This window comes from Ambystoma mexicanum, chromosome 5q, assembly GCF_040938575.1.
Source record: "Ambystoma mexicanum isolate Mex_15411 chromosome 5q, UKY_AmexF1_1, whole genome shotgun sequence".
Lineage (NCBI taxonomy): Eukaryota > Metazoa > Chordata > Amphibia > Caudata > Ambystomatidae > Ambystoma > Ambystoma mexicanum.
The window spans coordinates 522907778-522921845 of NC_090933.1; the positions used below are offsets into that span (position 1 = coordinate 522907778).

A 14068-nucleotide genomic window follows, 5' to 3' on the forward strand; every position below is an offset into this window, starting at 1 on the left:
TCAATCACCAGGACTGTCCTCTATCCCTGTTGATTTATCGCATTATGTATGGAACCATTCACCAATCGAATCAGAGCTAATGGTGCAGTGGAGAGCATCAGGGTTGGGGAGACGGACTACAAAATGTCCCTTTACGCAGATAATATCTTGCTCACCTTGAGCAACTCCTGCTCCTCGCTAGCTGCGGTACTGCATGAGCTGGAGGGTTTCGGCCTGGTCTCTGGATTTCAGGTGAACTATGATAAATCGCATGGGTTGGATGTGTCCCTTAGGCCCCAACAGAGGAGTAACATCGGGCTCTTGCTCGAATACAGTGGACCCAGGAGTCTGTCCCCTACCTGGGGTTGAACACTTCTAGTAGGACCTCAGAGGTCTTTCAGGCAGATTTTCCTGCGTTGGTTCAGGAACTGGTTGGGGATTTATATCTTGGTTTGGTTGCATGGCGGCAGTCAAAATTAATCTGATTCTACGTTTGCTTTACCTGTGCTCGGCTTTACCGGTAAGAATTACCGACTCAGACCTCTGTGCACTTCAGGGGAAGATCTTTAAGTTTATCTGGGGGAACAAGCGCTCTAGAATATCCAGGAAGCTTCTTTTGAGACCAGTTAGAGTGGGAGGTTTAGGGGTCCCCGATGTTTTACACTATGACCTGGTCGCACTTCTTTCGCATGCTTTCATCTGGGGGAGCCCACTTTGCTGCCAAACTGGAAATTAATTGAACAGGCTCAATCAGTGGTACACTTGACTCGGTTACCATATGTGGAGAGGAGGTACCTGGGGCAGGAGTCGGGCTTCTCTCTGCTTGCAATGACCAAATGTACGCTTTATTACATAGGGAGGGGCTTCTCACAGGTGGGGATTGTCAATGGGGTTAGGGCCTGTTACGCCTATTTGGGACAACCCGTGTTTCCAGCCTAGCCGTGACCGAGGGGGCTTTGGGAAGTGGATAGAGTGTGGTCTAGTCAACCTACAGCAGCTCTATAAAGATAGCAGGCCAGTGACATTTGATTAATATAAACAAGCCTATGCTTTGCAAGAATTCGAACGCTTCCGCTACGCACAATTGCAGCAATGGGCTTCCCACCCATGTACGAAGAAGGGGGTACAAGGCCACTATCCGCTCTTGAGCTATTACTACAGGAAAGGTTGATACAGGGTCGGATCTCAACGTTATATAAACTCTTGGACAAAGGGGACCTTTTCATGCGCCCAACATATATGGGTGCATGGGAAGCTGATCTGGGGGGACCCATTGTGGATGTGGAGTGGCTGAGAATATGGGATAGGATGCTCAAGTCCTCCAGGTGCGTCACAGATAGGGAATGTTTCTATACGTTTTGTTGTAGGTGGTATCTCACTCAGGATAGGTTGCATCACATTTCTAGGGATTATCCCGCTACCTTCTGGCAGTGTTGTGATGCAGTGGGTTCTCTCTTTCACATGGTGTGGCTGTGTCCTAAGGTGGGCCTCTTCTGGAAGGAGGTGGTTTCTAGAATAAAGGACATTACAGGACTGTCCCTTTCCATGGACCCAGGAGTGGTAATTTTGGGGGATACGGGGCTGGAATATTTCCCCTCTGGGGCCCACTGGCCCCTCTAATCAGACTCTTTCTACTGGCAGCGAAATGGATCATTGCTCGAACCTGGAAGACTGCTGATGGCCTGGTGATTCAGATGTGGTGGGTTAAGACATCAGATATTTTGGTTGCTGACAAAATTACGGCATTGTGTGAAGGACGTTATGCCAAATATGTCTCAATCTGGTCTACATTTATTGACTTTACAGAGGATTACCCTGCGATTGCAGCCAAGCCCCCCCTTGTTACAACACTTTTCCTCTCTGATTCCACTCAGTCCCCTAAAGGGTATTCTGGTCGACAATGTATGCTGGAGCAGGGGCGAGGGGGCCAGAGCTGGGTTTTACATTATAACGAAGTCCAGTTGTTTGCAGGGGCCCCTTGTCATTGGAAGTGGCTGTACTGTCCCTGTCATTAGTTTCGTTTCTGTATCCACAACATGTTAACTTAAATAAAACTGTTTTGAAAACAAAAAAACCTCTAGAAACAAAAATTAATGCATGACCACATTCTGTACTTACTTGTATATCTCCATGTACCGTGCAATACCCTCAAGCTTTGTCATCTTTGTCAGCCAGTCGCTGTATTGGCATTGGGGTCCTCTTTGACTGTTGGTAAATAAAAGGGAATGGGTTAAATCTTAGCTTTGAACTTGCCGAGTGGGCATAAAAACCACAATTATATATTGTAATCCATATCAACTCTTCAGGGCTAGCATGAAATCTCAGTGGCAGAATTCTAACTCATAAATTGCAGGAGGATGTTTAGGTGATTCCCAGCTTTGGGTCATAACTAAGTAGGTATCTATGGTGAGAACAAGTGATTTCAATCAGCAATATGTGCAGCATTAAAAGTAATAATTAAGGAAAATGTGCCCTATTTAAGGTTCAGCCACAATAATATATCCTTCTCATGAACCCACCTTGTCTGCTTGCAAATTGCACAAAAGCTACTGTAACTCATGCCAAGTGGAATTTTAATGATTTTCTGGGTTTAGAAATAGTCGCCGAGTTTCTCTCTACCTAACTCTTGAAGGGAAAAAGGGAAAAAGATGAAGATTTTCTCCCGCCACCCCGCACCACCCTCCACCCCATAGAAGCCAGCTAAGAGTCACTGGGCAGCAAATATCCCTGTGTGCAGATATTACCTTCAGGGAACCCACATGGAAAAGTCAACATGTGACCGTATTGCAGAATGCATTATTTGTGCTATTAGCATGTGTCAATTTTACTAAAACGTCGAATGTACACTCATAAGATCATTGGAGTTGCAGGATGAATGTTGAGGCAGCAAAGATCAAAATTCATGAAAGAAAACAGAAGATGGGAAGAATATGCAGAAGAATAAAAGTGACATAAAACCAGAAAAAAAACAGAGGATCAAGAAAATGGAAGCAGATTTAGCAAAAAAATATGTATTAAGTGTATCATCTTCTTCATTAGAGTACATATGTTCATAATTCATATAAACTGATGTGTAATGCTTACAATCAATACTATTAAAAACCCTTGTTAACACATTAGCGCATACAATAAATGACCTAAACTGTATAGTCCATGGCAAGACCGAACAATAAAAGCTGCATACGAGCCCCCCAAAATAACATACACATTTAAAGAGGATTAAGCTGATAACTATTATTCTATAGATGTGTGAGCTATGATACACAAGCAGAAGATTACATTTAGTTGATTTGACATTACCCTACAACAAAAATAAATATTCTGATATTTTCATGAAAATGTGCTCAACACAGAAGAGTGTCAAATGGGTGACAGGAATCAGAAAAGAGACCAAGATGTCTATGCATTCAACAGGGAATGTTTTGCGGGAAAAATGTACAGGATGAGCTGAAATGCCATTACACGTTGAGAGAACTCAATTAAACTTAAGAGTTCATGGGGGCTTGGGGGAGGGAACAGAAGAGAGAGGGAGGCTTTTGTGTCTGAGCTCTTTCTTTACTTCGTCTGTCTCTGGCAACTTTAGTCAGTTTTGCCACCCAACTATGTTCCATGTTGTGGGCTTAAGGAGGTTCCCTATACATTACCAGCTTGAAGGAGTTTCAGCGTGTGCATTCACTCTCTCTCTTGGCAGCAAGTTTCAAGGGGATTGTGAACCATGCTTCTCTCTGCCTCAATCTCAGGCCCAACTCTCGATTCAGGTTTCAGAAACTTCAGTAGGCGATGGCATGGATTCTCTAACTCTGCATAGCAAAGGGGACTCTCCTAGCGACCTTGCAGTAATATCGAGTAGCTGGGATTAGCTGCACTTCCAAGAAAGGAAAAGTCACTTTGCTCTCCTGGATCCTGACTCTTTCTCCTTGGAGCATCTGACCACTCCTGTGCTCAACCATACCCTTCTCAATGCTCCGTCACATGCTCATTCCTCCTCCCACCATGGGCCTAATGACATCAGATTGGTCTTTTTCCCCGAACCGTCTCTGGGCCAGACGTGCCCTTTGAAATCTTCCTGTCCTAGCTCTCTGTGCCAGGATCCACCTGATCTCTCCCATAAGCTCTCACAGCTCTCAGGTTCCTCCCTTGTGATCTTCTCAACCTCCTCCACCAGATGTCCACCTTTCTTTGCCTTAATGGCTCCTCCTGATATCTTCTTTCCTCTCTTCGCCCACCTTAATCCCTGCTCTTCCTCAGTTTCTTAAATCACAAGTTTATGGACCCTTACCATCCTAGACCTCAATTCTCCCAACCATCTTTTTGATATTCACCCTCCTCCTCAATTCCTCCTACAACCATCTTTCCTCCTCCCGTTTTCATACCTCACTCCTCTCCAAGATCCTTCTCATCTCCAGGCTCCTTTCCTTCCCCAAGCACCTCTAGATTCCTTGAACTCTCCAACAATCTCCAAGCATCTTCCAGCAGCTCCTTCTCTAAATACCCACACCCTCTTAATGAAAGGCTGGATTTATAGAATCCCATGAGCTCCCACCTTGGGCTGGCCTCCCTGTGAGGGTCTGCAACTGTATGAAGGATTTAGTTTTATAAAAAGGGGGGGGGGATAGGGTTGCGCTCAACACTATTACAATTTGACAACCAGAAATCAAAATACAGTATTTTAATAAGGTTGATTGAGTAATAAAGTTGATTGAAAGATAGCCGACACGTGTTTCGACACTCGGGTCGTTTTCAAGGCTAAATGACATACATCAGTGACATCACAAAGTCAGCATATTCAAAAAATAACAATTATACAAAAAATATGTAAAAGAGTAAACAAACATACCAGGAATCAGGTAAGGAGGGTAGTACAGCAGTGGCAGATGGATATAGATAAACAAAAACAAAGGAACACAAAATCGTAAAATGAATTCAGTTAAGTCCTTGTCATTTTCTCTAGGCTAATTGTGAACAGCACCCCGCGGCACAACCCCCATGCAAGCCCAAGTGCCAGCCAAAAAAACTCCGGTGGTAATCAACAATTAACTTCATGAGAATTAGTGATGTCCAGTAGACCAAACAGATATAGTTACAATAACCAGTTATTATTGACATCGATGAAACCACACCTCAAATAAAACTAAATAAAGCCAAAGTGAGGAGTTACTGAGTTAAAGAATTTTGTTGAAGAAAATAAGGTAGGGTAGCTTACCCTTCAAAATAGTAAATAACAGCTGTTATGGCAATATCCTGTTCAAGGAAGAACTCGAATTAGAGTAAGTTATAAGCTTAAGTAAAAGTTAAACAAATTGTTATGAGAAAATATATTAATAAAACCACTCACCCCATCAGTCCGGGTGGGTTATGTATGGGTAAAAGAATATCAGAAACCTCAAATGTCCGGCGTGAAAGTATACCTAAAAGCGAAATCATCACAAAGCATAAGCTAAAACTTGCGCTTATACAAAGAAAAGAAGACAATCCAAGGTCACATGGGAAGAGGTACTTACTCGACTAATCGAGAAGGAATCCTAATATATCTGGACAATTCCAATCATTGTGTACCAGAAAAGGCCAGATATATTAGGATTCCTTCTCGATTAGTCGAGTAAGTACCTCTTCCCATGTGACCTTGGATTGTCTTCTTTTCTTTGTATAAGCGCAAGTTTTAGCTTATGCTTTGTGATGATTTCGCTTTTAGGTATACTTTCACGCCGGACATTTGAGGTTTCTGATATTCTTTTACCCATACATAACCCACCCGGACTGATGGGGTGAGTGGTTTTATTAATATATTTTCTCATAACAATTTGTTTAACTTTTACTTAAGCTTATAACTTACTCTAATTCGAGTTCTTCCTTGAACAGGATATTGCCATAACAGCTGTTATTTACTATTTTGAAGGGTAAGCTACCCTACCTTATTTTCTTCAACAAAATTCTTTAACTCAGTAACTCCTCACTTTGGCTTTATTTAGTTTTATTTGAGGTGTGGTTTCATCGATGTCAATAATAACTGGTTATTGTAACTATATCTGTTTGGTCTACTGGACATCACTAATTCTCATGAAGTTAATTGTTGATTACCACCGGAGTTTTTTTGGCTGGCACTTGGGCTTGCATGGGGGTTGTGCCGCGGGGTGCTGTTCACAATTAGCCTAGAGAAAATGACAAGGACTTAACTGAATTCATTTTACGATTTTGTGTTCCTTTGTTTTTGTTTATCTATATCCATCTGCCACTGCTGTACTACCCTCCTTACCTGATTCCTGGTATGTTTGTTTACTCTTTTACATATTTTTTGTATAATTGTTATTTTTTGAATATGCTGACTTTGTGATGTCACTGATGTATGTCATTTAGCCTTGAAAACGACCCGAGTGTCGAAACACGTGTCGGCTATCTTTCAATCAACTTTATTACTCAATCAACCTTATTAAAATACTGTATTTTGATTTCTGGTTGTCAAATTGTAATAGTGTTGAGCGCAACCCTATCCCCCCCCCCTTTTTATAAAACTGTTACTTTATTACCGGCCTGTGTGGATTGGCCGGTGGGAACTGGATTGCTGCTAACACTTCTTCCCTCCTATACATTTTTTCGATGATATATCATATTGGTGATAACTAGCGCACAGGTACTCCAATTGTGACTCCACACTCTTCGTTCTTGTATGAAGGATTTAGTTGAACCTAACTGGCTGGACAGAGGGGATGGGATGGTGAACTAAGTTTTTAAAGAGTGTGCCTCCCTTTTGGGCTGCACTGGAACCTTTGGTGTTATGTCTGCAGTGCCCAGGATGTTTACCACCGACTCTTTCGTTTGAGAGGTCAGGGATTCCATACCTAGGTTCTGTGGGAGCGGGTGTTCATAAGATAGAAAAGCGTTTAGCTATCCCTGTGACTTTCTGTGCAAATGTCTGATAGCACCACAGTGATCTAATCTGGGCTTCTCATTTAGCGTGATGGACATGGATTCCTGAGCTACAATGTTTCCACAGACTGAGTTATGCATAGCAGGAAATCTACAAGGCTTTTTTGTGCTTCCCCGAAGGTTCCCTTGTCACTGCGGAGAGAATAGAATCCCCTGCTACAATGGGTCTAATACATGACAAGTTAATGACATACGTTTCAGAGAGGTTTTTTATAGAGTTTAACCTGCCACCTACCAGTAATGACCTCTATTCCCGAGCATTGTTGTTAAAAGGAACCACACTGGCCATGCAGGAAGGCTGATGAATAAAGCTAGATTTTAAATGGGGTGACAAGGATGGGTGGGTATTATTTAGGCCTCTCAGAGAAACCCCTGATTTGAACATAGCCCACACCTTAAAATGTCAGTGATGCCAATGTGGTTCCTGTGACTGTACATTGCCCTAGACAGTGGCTAATTGGGCATGACCAGGGGATCCTGGGGTTCACAGCAGGTCTCATGTTTTTGTGCTCACCGATGCAAATACCTGGAGAATACAATGAGCACTGTGAACAATATATCTTTAAACAAACCGACAGAAAGAAAGACTTAACCAAACTCTTGAGCAATACCTACAGTGCTTTTTGTCTGCTACATGCGAAAATGGGATCGATCACCTGCCCGCCACTAAATTCTCTTACAACGAGGTACACTGTGGCCTACATAGTCGTACTTTTTTTTTTCTTTTTACACTTTTGGGTTTCACCTACCTGCCTTCCCTACCAGTGGACCCCCAGACAATGTGATTTCACCACTCAAACCTTTCACACAGGACAATCAAGTTGGCCATAAGAGAGCCCGTATGGCTCTGCTGAAACATCAAGACACCACCAAAATGAAGGTAGACAAACGTCAAAGTGATTAACCGCCCTATCAGATCAGTGATTAAGCGTGGTTGTCTTTTTGTTAACTGCCTTCCAGCTTGATTCCCTCCAAATTGACTCTGAAATGTATCGGCCCGTTTAAAATCATCCAACAGAACTCTTCTGTATCTTTTGTGCTTCAACTGCCTCCCTCCTGGTCTCTAATTCACCAGATCGTCCACCTTTCCCAACATAAGCATTACAGACCCCAGTCACTTTCCAAATCGTCTGAAGCCTGTACTGGCCATGATCATCAAGGATGATCTGCCTGAATTTGAGTTATCTCAGATATGTAACTCTCTGAACCATATAGGCCGATACAATAACTGGTGGACTGTTTAGGTTATGGGCAAATTGACCGTTCATGGGAACTTGCTTTGTCTGTCTAGGCACCTGTGTTTGTATGAACGTTTCACCGTCTGCATCCTTGGAAGCCAGGACACTTGGGCATAAGAGGGAGCACATTGTCATGTACTTATCTCGTGCCTGCCTTCGATGTGGAGTGTTTGGCAGCATTGGCAGTTTCACCATCTAGTCCATGGAATCCAGACCGCTTCACATAATTCATTCAACAACATGGCACAGCAGCACTGTGCTGGCATTCCAAGATGGCACCAGCTAATGATGTCACATTTGCATCCTTCCATCGTGTTGTTTAAAGATCTTTCAGCCCAGAGATCCACACATTGCAACAAACAGGTATGCTTCTTGTCCCTGCTGTTGGCTCTGTGTTTCCCATTCTCTGCTTCAGGTTCCTTCCTTATTCCTACCTACATTTTACCTGCCTTCCCTTACTGCTTCCCTGAGGAGCCATGTTTCCTCCTCTTTTCTTCTGTCCCTCTTCCCTCCTCCTTGTGCCCTCATCTTTCCTGCTACTCATTTCTTGGATGATCCTAAGGATACTCCAGTGCCTGAGAGTCTCTGCTTCAGTGCCCTTGTGAGGGTCTGCCTGAACCTTGAGCTTATTGAATGCTTTTGAAAGCTAGGGCTTTCGATCCATTTAGATATCGCTAGAGAATGTTTTGTACCCTACAAGGGTCTCTGCCCCATCGTCCTCTCTGTAAGCCCATTGTTATTCAGACTGTCAATTACCTGAATATGCTATGGCTGCAATGAGGGATCGACTCAACCTCTTTGACCGATCCTCCAGAAGAAGCACTCAGTTATTCTCTGAATGTGACATATCTAACACCCAATGTTTGACACTTCTAACTGTGCCTAGATGCAAATGTCAAGTACCACTGTCAGTCACCCTATACTTGGTGTGCACAATGCTGATCAGTTTCTTTCTTTTTCTCCTGTAGGACTATAGCTACCAAGAGTCATTGTAGTGAATACCTGGCTTCAGCACTCACTCAGGAAGAGAGACATCCGAGGGCAAGGAAGCAACAGAGAGCCAAGCCAGTCAAACCGGCACTTGGGAAAATACATCCAACATGGACACAAACTAACAGCAACGTTGCTCAGGCCGTCATTACAGAGTGCCGAAAAGGGGATGGGGTGTAAAGCACGTTTTATATGTTTTGATAATTGTAACCTGTCCTAGGGGGAGAAAGAAGGCAGTGGTTGGTCCAAGGAACCAGCCAACATGGGGGACCAATAAGGAGGAAATGTGGCATAAATGAGAGCAGAGGGTACCAGTCATTGTGGGTTGTTCAGGAGAAGTCCAGGGAGGAGAAGGCAGACCAAGAGACCACGCATAGGAAGGATGGTGCAGATGAGAGTGGAGGATACTAAGAAAGAGCATGGAAAAGGATACTAAGAAATAGTATTCAAGATGAGTTATTGGTTGGAGAGAAAAAAATGAACTTGGGTGTTAAAGTGTATCTATGGTGAGTGAAGAGAGTGCCTGATATTAAGGGTAAGAGTAGTGGGCGTATGTGAGATTAAGTGTACCAGATGAATATGAGAGAAGAAGGATGGTGATTGTGGAAGAAGGTGAGGGGTGGAATGTAGAGAAGTAGTGGGGAGAGTAGTTGAGTGGAGCGGGGGTGTTGTAGATGGGAGGAGGATACTGGCGAGGGCTGAGGAAAGATCATCAGAGGGAGAAAGAGGCAAACAGAGGTACACAAGGAGTAGAGTGGGAGTATGAGAAGAGAGGAGAGTAGACGGTAGGGGAAAACAGGAGAAACACCAAAGTGATAAATGCATGGGGGGAAGGATGAGAGGAACCTGGGTAAGGAACAAGTTACTTACCTGTAACTCCTGTTCTCCACCATGGGTCTTGCATGGATTCACATGCTCATGAATATTCCCTGTCGTCAGGCTGGGAATCCTTGGTAAAAAGAAGCAATTTCGCTTTAGACTAAGAACAGCTTGTCTCCTCTATAACCAAACACTGTCCTTTGGGTCATACTGGCTTTAAAGACTGGAGAGGGTATCTGTACTTCTGCCCTCTATATGGTTGGGGTCTATGTCTTTGAGGTCAAGACCTCTTCCATTTTCTTCAACTCGGTTTCAGTCTCTAACTTTTTGTATTCAAAGGCTAGTTTCATCCTCAATAATTCAAGTTGCAGGGTCTCCCCCCTGAGAAACAATGCTGGGTTGTGGAACAGAAGAGACAGGAGAGGTGGCAATACCACTGGTAGCAACTGTGACTTCACCAGTAGCAAGGTCCCCCTCAGAGCCCTCCCCACTGTCATAATGAGTATCACAATCTGCCTGGAAATCCACTAGGGCAGCTACAAGCTCTACCATAAATGTAGCCTCAAAATCTATTCCAATCACTTCACAAGCACTCTGGAGAGCTTCTTAGCTCATCCTAGTCAATTTAACATTTGCAGTTTCCATTGTGTGTAGTGCAGTTATAACAGAATTCACCACTAAACCCTTAAATTAGCAAAAGTGTGGATATTTTGTAGTAGCAAGGTTAAACACTGAGTCTTAAATACAGTGATCCCACCGCTGTACCACCAGTGTAAAGACTGGAGGGGATATCTGTACATCTGCCCTCTATATGGTTGGGGTAAAGGCACAGAGCAACGCAGCCAAGGTTCTCTATATTGTAGCTTGGACGAGCAACCAAGACTTAAACTCTCTATATATAAAATAAGGTTCAGATAAATATATACATATAAATAATAACACTTTGTACTCAGGCAGTTCTATTCTAATAATGGCAAAAATATATATACTCTATGTGGTACCAAAAAATACTTAGATTCATTAATAATGCACCAATAGCTGACAGTTCTTAAAAAGCATAGCAATCATAAGCAAGGTGCAACTTCATAGATCTAGGAAGAATGGCAGGTTAGTTTCAGAACATAGGAAGTATACTCTCTTTAGACTAACATAGTAATAATCAATCAATCACGTTATTCGGCCATAAGGCCATTAAAGTACAAGAATATTACAAAACATATACCATAGCTCTCAACTCACACGCTTTTGGCGGGTGTCACCTGGCTTGTAAACAGCAGACTCACCCGCCAAGCCTCCTGCACGCCCATTTGTTACAATGGGCCTCTCACCCGCCAAAAATAAAATCGGGTGTTTTCACCCGCCTTTGCGACACAAATGGTTGAGAGCTATGCATATATAATTATTCAAATTTCCATAAAATTCCCTAAAATATGAGAACAATCTCTGCAATCTCAGGGCCTTAACACGTGTCAACGACCCATGACTCAGTTAATTTCAGTCAGTTAGCCTAATGATAAAATTTTCCTCAACCATTAGCAACTCTTCAGAGTCTTGTCCCCAGTGGAATTGTATTGGGGCTGCAAAGCAATGGATATTGTGTCCTAAACCTCATAGGGTGATCATTATTGTACTGGAAAGATGAGCCGATTACAATCATAGTACCAGGCAAGTAGAGCGCCTCCTTCCAATTCCCAGAATTCCATTGGCCACTCTTTTTTCCTTCAATTCAATGCAGATGGTATCAAAAGCACATGCCTCATCATAGTGAAGTCTTGGGCAATGTACAATATAATCCGGAAATAAGGCTAAATGGCCATATACCATTCTGAGGCAGAGGGTATGCTTGTTAACTAGCGATTATCAAGTTTTTGGATGGGCAGTATCAGCTTTAGGAACTCCATGCAGAAAAAGTAATTCCCCTTTATGTGGCCTTCTCATATTTCCAAGTACAAACTGTTGCTTATGCTGCAGACTGCGACCCTGATGTTCATTTCAAGGGGGACCGATTTGGATACTACATGGACTGCCCCACTGCTTTGAACATTTGCCGCAGTCAATTTTTCAATAGGATCCTTCAGGTTTACTGTGGTGAGAGCACAGAGGGTCGGCTCATTGTCTCCTTTGCTCTCTCTGCTTGGGTATGAAAAACCTCAGGCGTGTCACTGTAGGAACTTCTCTGAGCCTCTTCTCACTCGAATATAACTCGCTGTGCTGTAGGCGGTCTCCCAATTACTGGCTCTAATGACCTTACCACATGAATTGATCACTGCCTTATAATTAATGACATTATTGCCCGTTAGGTTCAGTTCACTCACCAGAAACTGGTTTATCTCTTCAATAAGTTTATACGCTTCACAAGTAACCTTGGCAGGGTTACGTAGCCACACATTAGTTCTATCTGAATCTGTGTCGTGTCTGGTGCAGAGCGTATTTCACGTTTTACTGTCAAGATGTTACGCTTCGGTTGACTGAATATCAGGAAGCTGCGTGACTGGGCGAACAAGGAAGGTAGCTGTTGTTGCTGCCATGCAGAGTTAACAAAAAGGACAATATTAATAAGCAATCAGAAAAAGCAATTGGCAGATGGCCGTTCAGCTCAGTTCAGATGCCACTCCACCCCACCCCCTCGTCGCAGCTTCTCACCTGTCAGGTGTTTCAACAAGCATTTACTTCTTCAATGCATAGAACGCAACTCTCTAGAACATGACAGGCGGCCACCTTCTCCCGCAGGCGCCAAACACCCCTCGGGAGCACATCACCCACACCCTTCTGTGAGCGTTACCCTTGTCGGCATGGGCTGCGGTAGCGATAGAGGTTGGGGGTGTGGCCTCCACAGGTCGTAGTACAACAGCCCTTCTGGGTCAAGAATAAGATAAACAGGTTTGGGAGAGGGTGCAGGAGCACAACATTCACGCCCTTGTCCCACGGGCTTCACCCTAGCAGGCCCAGGCTGCGGTGGTAGAAGAGGTTGGGGGCGTGGCCTCCACTGGTTCAAATACAACAGCCCTCCTGGGCCAAGATGCAGAGAAACAGGTGTGGGAGCGGGTGCAGGAGCACAATACCCACGCCCTTCTCCCATGGGTGATGCTGCGTGAGGTTCCCCCCAGCTGAGCAACTTGTAAGGGAAAAGTTAAGGTGTACTTTATCTTGTTGATTACAGCCCAGTCCAAATAAGTTCAATAATGCTCTACTTTTCTTTGTATAAGTTCCATGAACCCCAGAGTACCTGAGATGCTCCAGGAGAACAGGATCCGCAAAGAATCTGGGACTCCTGGATGATAACGGAGGCTGGACGACGCTCTTCCTTGTCACAGTACCTTTGGTGCCTTGGCAGGCAAAGTGGTGGAGTTTCTTGGCTTTACTCGATGATACACCTGAAGGATGACCCCCTTTGCAAGAAGGAGTCACTGGGATGCTGAGGCCAAGAGACAATGAGGAACCAGACAGTGGCGGAAAGGCAGCACTTTCGGTCTTCACGGTGGTCTCCGTTGGTGGGTCGTTACTCCGGCTGTGGATGTCCCACGAAGGTGAAACTTGCTCTGGACTCCGAATACGCCAGGCTGAAGAAGATGCAATGCTCGGGGACCGTGGGTGCCTTTTGGTGGCAACGGGTGCAGTGGTAGAAGTAGGTGTCAGGTTTCAGTGTTTCGTGGTTTTCCGACTTTCGGTTCTTCAGTGCTGTAGCCACAGCACGGACCTCTGGATGGCTTCTGGTGACCTTGACTGGCAAATGTACTGGACTACGGACCCTCACCAAGGCTGGACCTTCTGGATGTCTTTTTCGGATTTTGGTGGTGGGAAAACCACCGGCGGACCTTCCTCTGCACACAGCGGACTGGGATCTTCTTTGGAGGGAAAAAGTGCTCAGCTGTCGTGGCAGGGATGTCGATTGAAGGTTTCTCAAGAGATGGGGAAATTACTCATCATAATGTCCCTTCTATGGATTCTCCTCCCGCAGATTCCTCATGTAGGGAAGGCATGGTATCACAAGTATTGACACTGACACAATGGATACAATTTGTAAAACCTTTATTGATAATGTTGGGGTTGGAGAAACTCCTATTCTGCCCTATAACTAAGATGGGAGTAGTCTCGACCATCAACCGATAGCCAAAACA

General features: G+C 44.1%; 1 protein-coding gene across 1 annotated transcript in view; it reads right to left on the reverse strand.

Annotated features, from left to right (window-relative positions):
• The window catches only part of PRKDC (protein kinase, DNA-activated, catalytic subunit), a 3362625-nt gene that overhangs the window by 189589 nt on the left and 3158968 nt on the right, over positions 1–14068 (reverse strand). The window contains exon 81 of the mRNA XM_069621025.1: positions 2098–2184. Coding sequence (XP_069477126.1) covers positions 2098–2184 — 87 coding nt within the window. The remainder of the gene's footprint in view (positions 1–2097; positions 2185–14068) is intronic.